Below are 19,434 nucleotides of genomic sequence, written 5' to 3'. Positions count from 1 at the left end.
ACTGTAAACTGCTTTTTAAAAAAAGTAAACATATTTTTACTCTGCAGGTATTTTAAGTCCTTAGCCACTTCACATAGTTCAGGTTTCCTACCAATATGAAAAAGCATGGAATTAGATTTAGCAGTTAAAGTACTCAATTTTTACTCAAGAATAACATTAAATGCAATGAAATACATGTCAGAAAATAATGGTTAGTTGCAGGCTTACTGAATTTGATTCTTCTGTAGCTCTCCCTGGCTATAACATTTTGACATTTGATAAACCATGGCATGGTTTGTTATTAGGAAGTGAAATATTGCAGCCTCTCAGTGATGTCGCATCTGTGCGACATCACTACTGGTTTATCTGATCTTTGTTTACAGTTTAGGAGATGAAACAAAACCAGAGGGAATTCAGTTTAAATGTTTTGAATGCATTCTATGCAAATGTGAGGAATTTAGTTGCAAATGGCTTCATGAAGAATGAACTGGCCTTCTGTGTTGTCTTTTTTTTTTACGTGTTAATAAATAAACTAATGATATAGAATATTCCACAGTTTTGTGGATTGATTTGTATGATTCCATACTTGGCTACAATCTTCTGGCAATTACCTGGCAACATCAGAGCAAACATAGACAGTGTGCAATTTATATGCTAACCTTTGGCTTTTAAAAACATTTATTTACATTTTTATTTTAGGCCACTTGAAATGTGAGTCTGGAGAAGTATGGGATTTATTTTTACTGAAACTAGGAACACCACACTGTAGATACAACTGTGAGTTCAAGGAGTATGGCGTCAAGGTATGAATTAAGAATACATTGAAAAATAAATCACTTAATATGCGGAACGGCCCATTTTATAATCATACTTATATTAATAGATAAGTACTTCTTAAATTACTGCTGTGTTTAATAACATTTTAATAAACAAGTTGATTTATATTTTATTGTGATCTAAATCGTTTTTGTTCATTTGTAGCAACAAAAACAGTAGGGTAAGAGTAAGTTGAAAACATTAAACCCATCCCTTGGAGAGCCTGCACCAGCAGCTGGGCATGTGCTATTTATTTTATTTTACCTAATGGTGTAATTCATTAAGAAAAGTGTATTGTTGGTGACTCGGCTACATATGGCATGACATTAAGCATTATAAAATGTGTGTCTCAAGGCCCACAAAGCGGTGTGAATTATCACGCATTGTTTTAAGATTTTTTAAAATAATGTTCTTTGTTTTTTTTGTCTGTAACATGCGTTGTCAATGTGTTTATTTCAGCATCCGGTCCACTATTAAATTCACTTTGCTGCATTGAATCAGGTAATCTAAATCAATAAAGTTTTCGCGGGGAAAAAAAGGAAGTCGCTATCAGAATAGCACGAGCGTAATTCGGTGTTGATGTCAGACAGCTAAATAGTGAGTCAGCTGTCTGCCTCAGTAATGGCTAACTAACAGCTCCACCTGGCTGCTGAAGCACCGACCCTGAGGAAACATGCTCCGTCTGAGAGACCTCGTACAGCGGTCTGTTCCGCCTCGGAACTCCCCGCTTTATTCCGGTATATGGCAGCGGGCTGGATATAAAACGCAGCCCGGGCCTCAGGTTACGGAGCAGCCCGGGCTGGCGCGCTTCAGCACGGCTGAGGCCACCGTGCAGACCGGAGCCGGACACCCTGGCCGGATGCGAGAGAAGAGCCTGACCATGGCGAGCCTTAGCCCGCAGGTGAAGGCGGTGGAGTACGCTGTGAGAGGGCCCATCGTTATCAGGGCGGGGGACATCGAAAGGAGGCTGCAGCAGGTCAGGCATTGTTACATTACCGTATATATGTGTGTGAAGACAGAATAATGGGAGAGTCTGTCAAAATATATTTTATTCAAAGCTTCCTTATTAGGCTTTAAGTAAAATACAACAAAGGGTAGTACACTGGTTAAACGGCGCGCGGAGCAGAGCAGCAGAGATTGCATCATCCCGGATCCTGGTGCCTGTCTGAAGGCAGGCCGGCTGTGAGATGCTCTGGCCGGTCACTGTGCCCACACTGCAGCGATGAGAGTGTAGGAATACTGTTACAAGTACAAGTCCAGCGTTCAAAATGGTACTCAAGTAAAAGTACAAAAGAATCATCATCAAAATGTACCAAAAGTACTCCTCATGCAAATGATATTGTTTGTCATTAATCAAACTCGCCAAATAACTAAAGGTGCTATGTAAATGTAGTGGAGTAAGACTAAACGAGTACACAAGTAGAAGTGCAAAGTACCATAACATGGAAATACTCAAGTGAAGCACATGTCCCTCAAAATTGTACTTAAGTACAGTAGTTGAAAAAGTAAGTAAACATACTCATTTACTTTACACCACTGCTAAAGGTATTAAATAAATGTAGTGGAGTAAAGGCACATGATTTACCTCTGAATTGTAGTGGAGTTAGTAGAAGTGCAAAGAAGAAAACATTGAAAATACATTTAAGAAATGTTATAAAGTACAGAAGTTGAGTAAATCTACTTAGTTACTTTACTCCTCTGCAGTGATGACAGTCACAGTGTTTGACCTTGTATCAAAAGCATGGTGATAGATGTTTATGATATTTTCTTCTTTTCTTGTCTCTCTAGGGAGTGAAGGAGTCTTTCACCGAGGTGATCAAAGCAAACATCGGGGATGCTCATGCCATGGGTCAGCAGCCAATTACTTTCCTCCGTCAGGTGAGGGGACAGCACCACATTAAGGAGCAACAGACCTGCTGTGTGTCCTCATGCTCACGTCCTTCACTGTTAGTTCTTACTGTGAGCTCACGCAGAAGCGTTGCTAGTGCAGCAAGAGCTTAAATCTGGCCTCAGGGCAGGGTGTAGGTTTGATTTTGATATTTGTTGGGACATAAAAGTTAGCTGGGGCCCACGTGGCAGCTGAGGCCTTAAAGAGAGACTATGTCAACGTGCCTCTGTGAGTCTCAAAAATGGTAAAACATAAAAAAGCTCAAGCATTTGTTTTTGACTTTCCATTACTTCAAATTCTCATGACTTCAAATGCACAGAGATGGGAAAAGTACACACATCCTTCACTCAAGTAAAATCAGAATCAGAATACCTTTAATAGTCCAACAGAGGGGAAATTTGCAAAAAAGTACAGATACTCGTTGAAAAGACTCCCTGGATTTTCGTCCTTTTTTTCAGTTATCTTTCTAATATGGTGAATCTGCCAAACTGAATCCCACTCCACCTGCCAGCTAAGGGGCGGAGACTATAAATAGCCTGCTCACCCTTTAGTTTTTCCTTTGCACTCCCTGCCAGCACACCAATTTAACCCTGTGTCCTGAGTTTCCTCCACATATCCTGAAGTGTGCGTCTTCAAGTTAACGTGAGTGGTCAATTCATTGTTTATTGTTTCATTTGTATGCCTTTGTGGTAGTTTTGCTGATCCCTTTGTTCTCAGACATGTGCTAGGAGCCATGTGGGAATTGTTTGTTGCTTGTTTGTTACTTTGCTGTTTAGTTGTGGATTGCGTATTCACACATGATTGTTGCTTGTTCGTTGCCTTTGCTGTTTAGTTCTGAATTGTGTATTTGCACATGATTGTTGGTTTCTCTGTTTGATTGACCACTTCGTTATTTAATTGTAGTTGTATTGTTTCTTTGTTTTCTCATGCAGCACACAAAATAATCAAGACCAAAAGGGAAAATAAATACTGGTTCTTGCATTAAACCCTGCCTTCTCCTTGCCTCATTGCATCCTTGCCCTTTGGGTCTTCTGACCGAGACCCTGTCTGCTCGCCACACTCACTCTCCCCGAACCAAATCACCCCTACAGTTCCTTCAATGGTCCTTCGAGCCGGATACTGAGTGAGTGATACCATGGCAGGCAACGGTAAGGAGTCAAGAGAGTTGACGTTGCCAGAGAAGGCCCCCCAAGCTGGAACCAGAAGTGAGGGGACGGTATCCAGACCTACACGAGAGAGACGTCCACCTGACCGCTATGGCTTCCTGGATCCTGATGGGAAACTCTCCAGCCAGCCCAAAAGCCTCCCTCGTCACAGCCAAGCAGCCGTACTGCCGCCTCCACCCCCAGGTGCTGTTGATGTCCAGGCGGATGACCATGAAAACCCTGATCAGACGCTGAGAGAGAACACAGCCGCTGGGGAACGAGGAGTGGAGGAGGAAGAGACGACAGTCGAGGAGGAAGAAGAAGAGGACTATGAAGTTACCCACGACTATGTCCAGCTTGAATCAGCAGCTCTTCAGCCCGCTCCACTGCCCGCTCCCCTGCCCGCTCCACTGCCCGCTCCACAGCCAGCTACACAGCCAGCATCTGCTCCGATCCACCTGAGAGATGTGAGACCTGGCAGATCCAGGGGCAAGAGCGACAAGCGTGAGCCACCACCAAGGTCGAAGACGGCCTTCTCTTCGAGCTCCACTTATGCTAGTGGAAGCTCCCGAAGCTCACGCAGGAGCCAACAGGTGGAGCTCACCCCACAACAGGCGGCCATGGTCGATGAGAGGAGGAAACTTGGAGAACTGCAGGAGATACAGCGTCAGATTGAGGAGGAACAAGCTATAGATGAACGGGCACAAGAACTGGATAGGCGAGCACAAGAAGCTTTGAAGGAGAGAGAGAGGATGACCCGGTCTCTTACTCTACAGCGACGACTACGGAAAGTCCGAAGAGAACTGGAAGAGGCTCGATTAATCACATCCTTCACTGGGGATGTAGGAATGACCACAGAACATCCACCCGCTCCGCCAGCTATGTCCAGTGTGAATGACCCACCTCAAGTGCTTGCTCCTTTTTCCCTGAGCTCCAGAGTCCTGGATTCAGCTGAACCTGTTGATCTGTTCTCCGAGCAGCAGGCTCCCCCTGAGGTTCCTCAGACATCGGTCTCCTATCAAGTTCCAGTGAGTGAACAATCTCTTTCGTACCACCACTTACCTCCAGCTGTGAGTCTACCTGTAGATGCTGTGAGTCAAGCAGCAACTTCTGATCCTACTGCTGAGAGTCACACATTACTTCAGACTTCCAGTCCCGAGCATGCGGCTCCATCACCTCCTTTGTTTCACCACATAGCGCTGACCGCACCTCGTCCGGCCAGGAGTCAGAGGCCTTCAGATCCGGTTCGTGAGAAACCTGCACCTCTTTCCTTGCCTAACCCCATTGAGAGGGTATCAGAGGGCGCTAGTATAATGGAGCTTTTAGTAGCGACTGCCTTTGGCATCCCGAAGCCAAGATTGCCTTATTTTGAGAGCGGAAAGGAAAGTGACTTTGTTCTGCTTACCATGGCGTTGGAGAATCTCTTAGATATCCACGCTCACCTTTCTGAACAGTACAAGTTTCAGGTCCTTATGGATCACTTGAGGCTGCCAAGTGCATACAAACTGGCAAAGTCCTATATGCACGCCTCAACTCCCTACACTTCCGCTCTTGCTGCCCTTAAGGCAAAGTATGGCCAGCCACGGCAGTTGGTCCAAAGTGAAATAGCTAGCATCCTCAATTCACCACCTGTCAGACTTGGTGACAGCAACGCTTTCCAGGACTTCGCTCTTTCTGTACATTCATTGATTGGCATGCTGAGGTCAGTGGAAGGTGCAGACGGAAGTGAGTTACGGTGTGGCTCTCACGTAGACAGGCTTCTTGCCAAGCTCCCCATTCAAAACCGAGACAGTTTCATTGAGCACTGTTTGCTTCGTGGCATCTTGAAAGAGGGTTCAGAACAATCATACACCTTGGAAGATTTTTCAGCATGGCTCAAGGTTAAAGCCCGGGCCAAGAGTATTGCCCAACAAGTCTCGGGACCTGCGTCAGTGGAGAGACGAGAGCCAGTCCAGAAGAACCTGGGGAGAAGGGCGACGCCGACCACGATGTACCTGAGCAACACCGCCACTGTGGAGAGCCAGCCTGATGTTCAACCAAGCCATGGAAGGGGGATGACAATCCATGGGAAACCCAAGTTCCAACCTTTTTGTCCATACTGTAACAACAAGGAACACTTCCTGGGAACTTGCCCGAAAGTTAAAGAATTTAGCCCGTCACAACTGAGAACCTGGATAGAGAGGAATGATCGTTGCTACAGATGTGCCCGCTGTCATAAGCCAGATAATTGCACCCTCAAAAAGCCTTGCAATGTCTGCAAAGAGTTGCATCTCACCATCCTGCATAACATCATACCTCAACCGTCAACATCTAAAGGCCCCCATGGCTCAGAGAAATCAGCAACGGGAAACACCCTCAATCTGCTCGTCCGTGCACCTTGTTCTGCAGACACTCTGTACATGGATCAGCCAAACAGATCTCCCCGTGTGATGTTGAAGGTAGTCCCAATTTTCTTGATCAATGGCCGGCAGAGGCTGAAGACATATGCCATACTTGACGATGGTTCAGAAAGAACGATCATCCTAACCTCTGCAGTGTCCCAGCTGCAACTAAAAGGACCAGAAGAGGTCCTGAATCTCAGAACTGTGCGTCATGAGGTGATTCCCATAAGTGGTGAGACAATCTCCTGTTCAATCTCCCCAGTGAGCCAGAAGAAAATCAAATTCCTTATAGCCAATGCCTTTACTGCTCCTGTCCTCAACTTGGCTGAGCATTCCTGTCCCGCCTCTGACCTGCAGAGGGAGTATTCCCACTTACGAGGCCTACCCTTACCGGACTTTGTCCAAGCCCGGCCGCTGATCCTGATAGGCTCAGATCATTCCCACTTGTTGGTGCCCAAAGAGCCTGTCCACATGGGACCTTATGGGGGACCCATCGCCGTCCATACTGCCTTGGGTTGGGCTGTTCAGGGCCCAGCCAATGCCTTACCTCGACTTCAGACTTCTGATGTACAAGCCTTGTTCACACTCTGCAACACTGTATCCTGCCCAGCTACTGCTGAGTTGATGGAGAATGTGGAGAGACTGTGGAGACTCGATTCCTTTCCACACCGTAAGGAGAAGGAAGTAACCCGCTCTAAGCAGGATCATTATTGCCTGGAGCTGCTCGAGACGAAAACTGCAGTGAAAGAAGCAGGTGGAGTGTCTCGATATGCTACCCCATTGCTCAGAGCACCGAACAGTCCACGGCTAACCTCTTCAACCCATAACTTGTTGCCATGGCTGCGAGGAACTGAACGCAGGTTGAAGAAGGACCCTGAGCTCATTGAGATCTGCAACCAGGAGATCCTGAAACTGGTCGAGATGGAGTATGTGAAGGAGGTGGATCCCAAAGATGATCAGCCAGGTTCAGAATCTTGGTATGTTCCACATCACATCATCAGACAAGCGAGTGGAAAACACCGGCTGGTGTTCAACTGCTCTTTCCAGCTTCATGGCCTGAATCTGAATCGCAGCCTTCTTCCTGGTCCAACTCTGGGTCCCTCTCTTCTTGGCGTGCTCCTCCGTTTCCGTGAGCACAGCGTGGCCATCAGTGGTGACATAAAATCTATGTTCCACCAAGTTCATCTACTCCCTGCTGACAGGCCACTGCTAAGATTCCTCTGGCGAGCTATGGCTCAAGATACCTACCCAAAGACCTATGAGTGGCAGGTGTTACCTTTCGGTACAACTTGTAGTCCTTGTTGCGCCATTCATGCCCTGCAGCGTCAAGCCAAAGAGCACCCAGAGAGTGATGAGGGAGTGTTCAAAAATACTCTGGTGAAAGTTGAAGTTCTCACTAAACTTTTTTTACTGAAGTAAAAGTAAATAAGCATGAGCTTTGAAATGTACTCAAGTAAAACATAGCCATAACTACTAACTGTTTTATAGAACATCTCCCTCACATGGGTGATTAGGAATGTCTCTGTTCTCAGTCAAGTCGAAATCAAAAAAACAATAATGATCACGCCACCAAATACTGATCAAAACTAAACAAACCTGTTTTGAATATGTATGAAGTAGAAAGTGAAGGTATTTCTGTTAAAAATGAAAGAATTATACAAAAAATAAATAGTTGAGTAAAGTAATGATACCAGAAACATTTACTTAAGTACTATAACAAAGTATTTGCACTTCAATACTTTCCACCTTTTCAGTGCATATGCTGATCTATCTGCGTTAGGCTGAAATCAGCTGTCTGTGTATCAGGCACCAGCGTCTGTCCCCCTGCACAGTGTCCCCCGTCCCGCCTACTTTTGAAGATCCAAAATATGCGTCAGCTGGAAAATGACTGTGTTCATTGTCTGTATATTGCAAGTCATTTTCCATTCCACTTTCCGTTTTGCTTCTCCAAACTGTTGACTGACTTGTCCTAATATTGACTGTGTGATCCATTAGCTTGAGAACACATGAAGCCAATATTTGAGAAGTTTCTTCCCTCTCTTCTTGTGATGTTTGAATCCTGCAGGTGGTTGCTCTGTGCTGTTACCCTGAGCTGCTGCAGAGTCCCGCCTTCCCTGAAGACGCCAAGCAACGCGCCCGGCGCATCCTGCAGGGCTGTGGAGGACAGAGCCTCGGTGTGTGTGTGTGTGTGTGTGTGTGTGTGTGTGTGTGTGTGTGTGTGTGTGTGTGTGTGTGTGTGTGTGTGTGTGTGTGTGTGTGTGTGTGTGTGTGTGTGTGTGTGTGTGTGTGTGTGTGTGTGTGTGTGTGTGTGTGTGTGTGTGTGTGTGTGTGTGTGTGTGTGTGTGTGTGTGTGTGTGTGTGTGTGTGTGTGTGTGTGTGTGTGTGTGTGTGTGTGTGTGTGTGTGTGTGTGTGTGTGTGTGTGTGTGTGTGTGTGTGTGTGTGTGTGTGTGTGTGTGTGTGTGTGTGTGTGTGTGTGTGTGTGTGTGTGTGTGTGTGTGTGTGTGTGTGTGTGTGTGTGTGTGTGTGTGTGTGTGTGTGTGTGTGTGTGTGTGTGTGTGTGTGTGTGTGTGTGTGTGTGTGTGTGTGTGTGTGTGTGTGTGTGTGTGGACATACAGCCATATTTACCAAGAAGCATTACACTCCTGCTGTGAAACCAGAGAACAGTAGTCTCGAAACATGACATTGCATAATGTCTGCCGTGAGACAAAGCGTTATTTTCCTCAGAATGAATACATGTTAAAACCTGTTTGTGTATTCTGTGTGTGTGTTCAGGCTCGTACAGTGCCAGTCAGGGGGTGGATTGCATCCGTCAGCATGTGGCTGAGTATATCACAGAGAGAGACCAGGGCGTCCCTTCAGACTGGAACAACATCTACCTCACCACAGGGGCCAGTGACGGCATCATGGTAGGAGCAGCACTCTGGAGGAGGGGGGCATTATGAGTTAATGACAGTTTTCGTCATAGTGAGGGAATCTTCAGGATTGCTGCTCTGTGCCACAGAAGGAAATCAAGGCACTTTTAAGCCAGTGGCAGCTTTGTTGTAGATTGAAATTGCGTTATAGACTGGTGACAATACTCAAATCACAGGAAGCACCATATTTGTTCAAAAGTAAATGTGTGTTTAAATGAAGTATTGTGTAGCTGCAGAGATATCCCGGTCGTATTCCACAGACTAAACAAATCTTTATTTGATAATGATCCCGTTAATTAACTTGTTTTTTCCAATGGAAAGGTGAATAATTACGCAAATAGGATCAATCCAAAAAAGAAAATATTTCAAAATCAATATATATCTACAATATTTACAAAGAAAGCCATGGTGCTTTTATGGCAAGGTTATTTGTGCCATTTCTCAAAGCAGTTTGTCAGAAACAAGCCAGAGGGCCCCAGTACACGTTCTACACCTAAATGAATAAAAACATTGTTAAAAGAAAACACTAAAAACTGTACTCATGCCTCAAGAGCATTTGGGGTTAGAATCTCGACCAATGACACTCCGACATGTTGGCTGAAGAGGCTGGGGATCAAACCACTGACCATGTGACTGGTACATGCCTATTTAACCCCTGAGCCACACCCCCCACCCCTTTCACTTTCACTCCATCTTCCTGAACGTGGCTGTGATTCCTTTAGTTGTGCTGAAGGCTTTAACATGCATGTGATTGTGCTAGTGGCGGTGTGTGAGCCTGGATCACATCAGAAGTGTGTGTTGTTACAGAGCATCCTGAAGCTGCTGGTGTCGGGGGAGGGCAGCGGCAGGACGGGGGTGATGATCCCCATCCCTCAGTACCCGCTGTACTCCGCCGCCCTCTCAGAGCTGGACGCCGTGCACATCAACTACTACCTGGACGAGGAGAACTGCTGGGCGCTGGACATAGAAGAGCTGCAGAGAGCGTACCTGAGCGCCAAGCAGCACTGCCAGCCCCGAGCGCTCTGCATCATCAACCCCGGGAACCCCACCGGTAACAGAGCAGGGAGCTGGCAGAGAGCAGCTGAGCCACACTTTGCCTACTCCACCTTTTAATGAAGCCATAATATTTCTTAGTTAACACACATCTGCATTGCTCTCAAGTCAGGTTTGTCTGTAAGCAGTGTGACAACTGGGTTATCAAACTATATAATAGTTTGTTATAGAACTGCTTCTAAACCAAGATCACATTATAATACTCAGTTCTATTGCGTTAAGGAGCATTATTTGGCGAGGATCAATTATAAAATCAAGACCTGTCGAAGCATAATCTTGTCAAATCTCATCTTTGGTGAAAAACTAAACAAGTAAAGTTGTTTAGGCGGATATTTCACATCAATAGAAATGGTATTTCTTTTTAGAAAGTAAATACTCAAATAAACAATACAGGAAACAAAACAAAAATCTGAGACATGTCATGTACTGAGTCAAATTCTTTTACTGATGATATTATTGAATGACAGCAACCACAAGGAAACTGTATGGATATAGTATGAATATGAATAGTATACTTTTTAGATTTCATAAATTTGAAGACGTGGAAGTTAGATAATACATTTACATTTTTTCTCACATGTATTTTTTTGCTAAATATCATCTTCTTTAGTGCGTTCTCATTTAGGCTTTGCATGGAGAGTCTGAGTTTCTACTCAAAGACACACCCCGTCTCAGAGCCTAAAAGCTGCTTCTCTGATCAGTTTTCAACAAGTCACAGACGCTACACCGCTGACTTGTTTTCTCTTTTAGAACATTTAAATGTATTATCAAAGTGTTTGTGTCTGCATCACGCTCTGAAGGCTGAGGGCTGACCATTGTTGTTGTTCTTTAGTAGCTGGGCCAATGGTTTCCCCTGTGAGTAGCTTCAGCAGTTTGTGATCAGTGTGATCTCTCTGTCCCTCTCAGGTCAGGTGCAGAGTAAGAAGTGTATAGAGGAGGTGCTGCACTTCGCCTATGAGGAGAATCTGTTGGTCATGGCTGATGAGGTACCTGCCCTACAGAGTCCATAGCACACCTGCTCAGGAGAAATACACTTTTTAACATATTATCCATTCATTTTAAATATATAATATTCAGACCCTGTGTGTTCCTGTGCCCCGGGACAGTTGAAACGGCACTCATTCAGAGACAGTTCTTATTTTTTCAGGTGTGATCAGCAGAGACTCAGATATTCAAACCATGCATAGAACGCATTCAATCAAAATCATATCAATACTTATGTGTGTGCTGTATCCAAGATATTTTATTTCAGCCAGTCTGCTGAAATAAGATCCCCCCCCCTCAGAGTTAGTGCTGTTTACAGGGACTGTGTCCTTGCAGTATGGTCTGTGTGTGAATAACAACCAGGCTTTAGCGACCCACCAGAGAAACAGGCACATCTAATGTAATCAAACATCAACTTTTCTGATTCCTTCCTGTAATTCACATAAAACCCATTAAAAGAACACAGGCTAAAGAATTATTTACAACACGTTTCTCACCATATAAATCACAAGAAACACCAATATGTTCCTAATGTAGTTGTTACCAAAGTTATAGTTATAGTTATATTTGATTATCATATTTCCAAACGGTTTTATTACCAAGTTTACATATGCGAGGAATTCGCTCTGATGTAAGTGGTGCATACAAAGACACAGAAAGAAGAACACGTTTTTTTGTTTAAGAAAAGAGCATAAAAAGTACTATTATAAAAAGAAATGAAAGACTATTGTAACAAATTAAATACTTAGAAATAACAACTAATGTCCTTATGAGAATGATTGATCCATGTTTAATCTGTAACTGTATCTTCCTAAAATGTCTGGATAATGAATATAGGTATTTATATTAATTATAAAAAATTGGATTAAGAATTTGATTTTGCAAGAAAATGTTGCCACAATATGGATGTATGTAACATTGCACGTTCAGTTGCCGTGCAGCTGACAGCGGCTGCAGGTGGAGCTGGTGCTGAGCTGATGCTAGAGCTCTGTAGTTTAACCTGCGGTGTGTTCCAGGTGTACCAGGACAACGTGTACTCAGCAGACTGTCAGTTCCACTCCTTTAAGAAGGTCCTGTATGAGATGGGCCTCGAGTACTTCAGCAACGTGGAGCTGGTGTCCTTCCACTCCACCTCCAAGGGCTACACCGGAGAGTGAGTATCCGAGCACCGAGCCTCCATGCTGGGAACACACAGAGCATTAAAGTGCTTTTAATACATTTTCATAAAGTGCTTTTCAACTCCGAAAAGTCTTTTTTTTTTCATGTGGAGGATGAAGAGGAGAGAAGCTGCTCTGTAGTCTGAAACAGAAACTGACTGGCTGAATAGTCTGTGTTTGTATAATTATTATATTTCTTTATCTGACAGCAGGGCAGCTTTTCAATGTTTCTTTGATAGTGTTATCTTGACCACACAACACCGCTGTGCTATTACACAGTAGCCCTGTTGCCTTTATCTATCTCTTTAGCTAACTTTATGTTTGATTGACATTGCTTTTTTTACCACAAGTAACCGGGGGATGCTTGCTCTCTGCTTGGTATGAATGATCGATCATCCCTCAGTCGGACAGCTGCAGAGCGAGCACGACCACCAGCACACAGAGATAAAAATACAACACTCAGCACTGGCAACATTCAGATCTGCTACATTTAAAGGGCTTTCGGTCTTTCTATGATAATGTCTTTCTGAAAGACGCGGTCAAACACATCTGTGACGTCACCAGCCATTTTTCTGAAATGTTGAAATCATTTGGAATTAAGCGCTCCAAATGCGGCCGCACAAATTAGTCGAAGTGACACACTGCTCTGCTCTAGCTCACTGTGAATCTAAAAGGCTCCGCAGCAGTGGGTGTAAATTACTCCCTCCCCCCTACCTTCACTGCTACCAGCGGCACATACAGGGATGATTCCGATTTAACAACCCTGATGTGGAGTGTCCCTCTCATCTTATATCTGTGCTTCTCTTCGTTTGCCCCCCCCAAGGTGTGGTTTCCGTGGAGGCTACATGGAGGTGCTGAACATGGACCCCCAGGTGAAGGATCAGCTGGTGAAACTGCTGTCTGTGCGCCTCTGCCCCCCCGTCCCGGGACAAGCAGCTATGGACGTCATCGTAAACCCCCCCAGAGAGCACGAGCCCTCGTACGCTCAGTTTATCAAGGTGAGTGCCTTTACCTGCTCACAGTAATTTATTGGTGTTAGTGACAGGCACCAGCCCTGACCCCTGACCCCTGAGAAGAAGCATCCAGCGATACAGTTCATTAAAATCAACACCTGAGGACGTCGGCATCATTAGAGACGGTCTGTGTGTGTGTGTGTGTAGCAGTAACTTTAGATAGCAGCCTGCTGAACCACAAGAGACACTCAGGATTCAGCTCCATTGGAATCAAATGGCATATCAGATATCTTCTGGCACAGTGGGATTAATCTAACAGTGTTTCCATTGGTCCGTCAGTAAAACGGGTAGGAGGTGTATCCACACTATATTGGACCCTGGTGTAACAAGAGGCGAATGCTGCAGTCTTCTCCAATATAGGATGAATATGTATGATAAATAAATGAAGACATGATCCACTGAGAAACGCCACATGCTGTTTCAGATTTATGGTGTTTCCCTTAGTGCAGGGATCTCAGCCTTATGAACTCTGCTCTACATTAATAATGCCATTGATGAAACCGCTTAAAGTCGATCAGATGTTCTACTGAAGCCATGACTTAAAGCTGGTGACCGACACACAGTTGTGTATTCTGGCCTCAGCCTTGTGTATTGTGTTGTGTTGTCCAGGAGAAGAGCTCGGTCCTGGACGTCCTTGCTCAGAAGGCCAGGCTGACGGAGCAGATCCTGAACTCTGTGCCTGGGATTAAATGCAACCCGGTCCAAGGAGCCATGTACGCCTTCCCTCGGATATTCATCCCCCCCCGAGCCATTCAGGAAGCCAAGGTCTGTTACAGCATGTATTTTTGTAAAAGGACATCAGAAAAAACCAACCCATCCACATGCTGCCTGTCCGTCACACATATTTGGTTCATATTTATGTAAAAGAAAATCACATGACTTCACGTCACCACTGCTAAGCTAAAGGCGGCTAATGTTGGGCTATAAAGGAACTACAGCACGGTCACATGACTTCACGCCACCACTGCTAAGCTAAAGGCGGCTAATGTTGGGCTATAAAGGAACTAACATCACGGTCACATGACTTCACGTCACCACTGCTAAGCTAAAGGCGGCTAATGTTGGGCTATAAAGGAACTAACATCACGGTCACATGACTTCACGTCACCACCTCTAAGCTAAAGGCGGCTAATGTTGGGCTATAAAGGAACTAACATCACGGTCACATGACTTCACGTCACCACCTCTAAGCTAAAGGCAGCTAATGTTGGGCTATAAAGGAACTAACATCACAGTCACATGACTTACTGTCACCACTGCTAAGCTAAAGGCGGCTAATGTTGGGCTATAAAGGAACTAACATCACGGTCACATGACTTCATGTCACCACTGCTAAGCTAAAGGCGGCTAATGTTGGGCTATAAAGGAACTAACATCACGGTCACATGACTTCACGTCACCACTGCTAAGCTAAAGGCGGCTAATGTTGGGCTATAAAGGAACTAACATCACGGTCACATGACTTCACGTCACCACCTCTAAGCTAAAGGCGGCTAATGTTGGGCTATAAAGGAACTAACATCACGGTCACATGACTTCACGTCACCACCTCTAAGCTAAAGGCGGCTAATGTTGGGCTATAAAGGAACTAACATCACGGTCACATGACTTCACGTCACCACCTCTAAGCTAAAGGCGGCTAATGTTGGGCTATAAAGGAACTAACATCACGGTCACATGACTTCACGTCACCACCTCTAAGCTAAAGGCGGCTAATGTTGGGCTATAAAGGAACTAACATCACAGTCACATGACTTCACGTCACCACTGCTAAGCTAAAGGCGGCTAATGTTGGGCTATAAAGGAACTAACATCACGGTCACATGACTTCACGTCACCACCTCTAAGCTAAAGGCGGCTAATGTTGGGCTATAAAGGAACTAACATCACGGTCACATGACTTCACGTCACCACCTCTAAGCTAAAGGCGGCTAATGTTGGGCTATAAAGGAACTAACATCACAGTCACATGACTTACTGTCACCACCGCTAAGCTAAAGGCGGCTAATGTTGGGCTATAAAGGAACTAACATCAAGGTCACATGACTTCACGTCACCACCTCTAAGCTAAAGGCGGCTAATGTTGGGCTATAAAGGAACTAACAGCACGGTCACATGACTTCACGTCACCACCTCTAAGCTAAAGGCGGCTAATGTTGGGCTATAAAGGAACTAACATCACAGTCACATGACTTACTGTCACCACTGCTAAGCTAAAGGCGGCTAATGTTGGGCTATAAAGGAACTACAGCACGGTCACATGACTTCACGTCACCACTGCTAAGCTAAAGGCGGCTAATGTTGGGCTATAAAGGAACTACAGCACGGTCACATGACTTCACGTCACCACCTCTAAGCTAAAGGCGGCTAATGTTGCGCAATGAAGGAACTAACATCACGGTCACATGACTTCATGTCACCACCTCTAAGCTAAAGGCGGCTAATGTTGAGCATGATGATTTCTAGTTGTCTCATTCAGACACTTGTTAACACCATTTTGAATCCTCCAGTGGGGTATTTACTGATGTGTTTTATGTCGTAGACCAAAATGTTAAAATCTCTTCAGCTTGTGTTAATCGCAGATCTTGTTTCCAGCATCTCACCACAAATGCTTTCAAAAAATGCTGATTGCTAGAATACGCAACCAGATGTGGTGAAATGCTAACTCATTTCCATATTTCGGACTCATTCCTCTACTTCTTTATAAACAAGAAATTATACTGAGAGTGTATCCCAGCATGCAATGAGCAGCAGCAAGTGGATGTTCCTGAACACATCTCCAGTGTGATGCCTGATGCTGAGCAGCTGACGCGTGTGCGTGTGCGTGTGCGTGTGTGTGTGTGTGTGTGTGTGTAGGCCCGCTCCATGGCTCCTGACATGCTGTATTGTCTGAAGCTGCTGGAGGAGACTGGGATCTGCGTGGTTCCAGGAAGTGGCTTCGGCCAGAAGGAGGGGACATATCACTTCAGGTTGGACAGGAAGCCTTCCTTCATCTCTTATGCATACTGCTAACAGGATGTGACATCATGACCATAGGATCCTTACATAAAGACTGTTGTTAAAGTGTCAAACAACAAATCTGTCTTGATTTGAAAAATGAGAATGCCTAAGAAATAAAGCCATCATGTTTAACTGTTGCATCCCCCTAAAGAAGCGGCCCATTCAAATGTAATGCCCATCCTCTCAAGAGATGTGGCGCTGACAGCCTAGATAGCCCAGTTACCCACAAGACCTCACTACAGGTATCTCAGTGGCTATCCAGAGCTGTTTCATTTCATTTGATCACAAACAGTTTAATTAAATTGCAATCGCATGGAGAAATGTAAAATGGGACACCCCGATGAACTATCAAAGCTTTACAATAGGGGCCCAGACCCTCAAGAAAATATCTCACCAAATGTCACTAACATTTCAAATTGAAGTGAGATCATGTGAAACATTTAAGCTAAAAAACTAACCAAATACCTTAAAATAACACTGTTCATCACTACTAAATATCCTGAACATCCATTTAATCAGTCTAAACATTGGTTTAATTAATATGTAATGGTGTATGGTAAACTCAGATATATGACACAGAAAGAATGTACAAGTAGAGTGTAGTCCTCAGATTGTTTTGTAGTGAAGCTTTAACATATTTTAATAACTGCTGCCTTACTGTCTTCTTAAAGAAAGACACAGATAACAAATATTTAATAGTGTTATTATTCTCATTAAATACCTGTGACCTCAGCAAACCACACCAACGCTGCTACGTTAGAGTGTCTCCTGCTTTCTGCAGTGCAAGATAAGAGAGCTGATTATTGTATTTCATTGTCTGGTTCAAAGTGAGAGAGACTGTGTGTAAAATATGTGTTTCTTCGTTCCTTAGAATGACCATCCTGCCGAGCCCAGAGAAGCTCACAGTCCTCCTCGGTAAGCTGAAGGAGTTCCACCTGCGGTTCCTGGAGGAGTATTCCCAGGAGGAGGCTCAGAGCAGTAGCCGTCACAGAGAGGAGGCACAGCAGCCGGACTGAGCTCAGACCGAGCCTGCCTGACCTTATTAGTGCTATGGTTTGAACTTGTGTTACAAAAATACTGTGCCTTCTCCTCAGCTGATGATTGAGGAGCCAAGGATCCTCTACCAGACAAAGGCAACGCAGAACAGTTACTGATCTCCCAGAGTGCATCATGCTCTGTCCACCCACACACATCTAAAGATGCTGAGCCGAGCACTGCAAACATCAGGTTATGAAATATTATGCGTATGACGAGTTCTATTAAGGTGCAGTTTTAAGGTTTTTCAAAGGTCATTTATTATTTGTTGGTTTTGCTATTGTCCTATAATATTAAAGGCTTTGTTTACTCTAATCCGTTCTGTCGTTTCTAAGTACAATGGGTTTATGGAGATACAGGAGTGAGAAACTCAATGAGTTCTTCTGCCCAGCTACCTCTGTTAAAGTTATAGTAAAATAAGATCAGTGAAACTGTAGTGATGGAATAGTGCTTTTGCAACAACGCAAGGATTGCAAATGTATATATATATATATATACATACACAGTATATAGTGAATCTAAAAGAAATCATTTAAGATGAACACATTTCCTACAAGTGAGACCATACCAAGAGTCACACCGCAGCATGCAGCACACCCAGGAGAGCCTGAGATTATTAAAGAAACAAACCATATTCAGAATATCATAACATTCACAGGACAGCAATGGGGTATCACGTCTCTGACCCCCGGACCATCAGCACTGGTTCCCCTCTGCTCTTCTCCCTGTACACCAACAGCTGCACCTCAAGTCACCACTCTGCCAAGCTCCTGAAGTTCGCTGATGACACCACCCTCATCGGACTCATCTCTGGGGGGACGAGTGAGCCCACTTTAAAATACAGCTCACCGCAGTCTGCCATATATTGCCATCTTTTCATTGTCCTAAGTGTTTCTGTTTTTTTAGCTTTTAAGGATCTTTGTATATTCAAATTAAATGAAAAAGTGATTGTTTCAGATCTGAAGATAGACTCACAGACTTCAGCTGTGCCTCTCAGAGACTGCAGGTTCAGTACTTCTGCTTTACCTACTGAGGGACATCAGGAGATATGATGGTGAGGGAGTGCTTAAATATCTTACTGACAAGATAAGAATGAGCCTCATTCAGTCCTTGATCCCTGCAGACTGATCCCTTTACTTGAGTATGTTCACTTATTGCGACTTTATAATTCTATCTCATTACATTTATTTTACAGTTTTAACTAACTCACTCTAAAAATTAAACTAGTGGACTAACTAGTTTTGTCACAAAGATTCAAATTATCAAAATATTTTTAGAAAAGTAAATCAGAACTTTGTTTGTCTACAACTGAAAAATAATACTTGCAACAGTACTATCTATAAATGTCAAATATACATAGTATTATACACACACAAAAAGGCCGTTCTCTGCATAATGATTCTTGTACAGTATTAAACACATCAACAGATATATATTTTCCAAAACGCATTTATTGATAAAGATAAAACAGAAGTGTTCTCTGATCATCTCTGATCCTCTCTGAGTCTCTGATCGTCTCTGATCGTCACTGAGTCTCTGATCGTCTCTGATCGTCTCTGAGTTTCTGATTCTCTGATCGTCTCTGATTATTAGTGTTATCACCCCGACGACGTCATAGGTCAAAGGCTACAGTAACCAATGGCTACTGACACTGAGGACCTCAGGTCAGGTTCAGGGCACAGGAAGTGGTATAGGTTTTTCACAATAAAAGAAGATAGATAGAATCGGAGGATGAAGCCCTCTTTATTTGTCACATACATCATGCACACAGCAGAGCACACACAGTGAAATTGGACCTCTGCATTTAACCCATCCTAGTGCTAGGAGCAGTGGGCAGCTATCGTGCAGCGCCTGGGGAGCAATGGGGAGGGGGGATTGGAGGTGTCCAGTGCCTTGCTCAAGGGCACCACAGCAGGGCCTAGGGGACACCTCAAATCCCCCCTCCCTATTGCTCCCCGGGCGCTGCACAATAGCTGCCCACTGCTCCTAGTACTAGGATGGGTTAAATGCAGAGGACCAATTTCACTGTGTGTGCTCTGCTGTGTGCATGATGTATGTGACAAATAAAGA

The 19,434-nt window shown here is 44.4% G+C and overlaps 1 protein-coding gene across 1 annotated transcript; it reads left to right on the top strand.

The window, feature by feature from the left end:
- The first annotated feature begins 1,361 nt into the window (after positions 1-1,361).
- On the top strand, positions 1,362-17,679 carry gpt2 (glutamic pyruvate transaminase (alanine aminotransferase) 2). The gene is made up of 11 exons (XM_063881684.1): positions 1,362-1,771; positions 2,584-2,673; positions 8,275-8,383; positions 8,983-9,116; positions 9,930-10,173; positions 11,082-11,161; positions 12,176-12,312; positions 13,140-13,314; positions 13,939-14,094; positions 16,186-16,298; positions 17,201-17,679. The coding sequence occupies exons 1-11, from the start codon at positions 1,469-1,471 to the stop codon at positions 17,343-17,345; spliced, it is 1,686 nt and encodes a 561-aa protein (XP_063737754.1). The 5' UTR covers positions 1,362-1,468; the 3' UTR covers positions 17,346-17,679.
- Positions 17,680-19,434: the final 1,755 nt, after the last annotated feature.

The sequence above is a fragment of the Eleginops maclovinus genome, chromosome 4 (genome assembly GCF_036324505.1).
Source record: "Eleginops maclovinus isolate JMC-PN-2008 ecotype Puerto Natales chromosome 4, JC_Emac_rtc_rv5, whole genome shotgun sequence".
Lineage (NCBI taxonomy): Eukaryota > Metazoa > Chordata > Actinopteri > Perciformes > Eleginopidae > Eleginops > Eleginops maclovinus.
This window is presented reverse-complemented; position numbering and strand designations above follow the sequence as displayed.

Coding starts and splice junctions, on each gene's coding strand:
- gpt2 (XM_063881684.1), top strand. CDS start 1,469: ATGCTCCGTCTGAGAGACCTCGTACAGCGGTCTGTTCCGCCTCGGAAC. Junction 2,674..8,274: donor CAATTACTTTCCTCCGTCAG/GTGAGGGGACAG, acceptor TGAATCCTGCAG/GTGGTTGCTCTGTGCTGTTA. Junction 14,095..16,185: donor GAGCCATTCAGGAAGCCAAG/GTCTGTTACAGC, acceptor GTGTGTGTGTAG/GCCCGCTCCATGGCTCCTGA.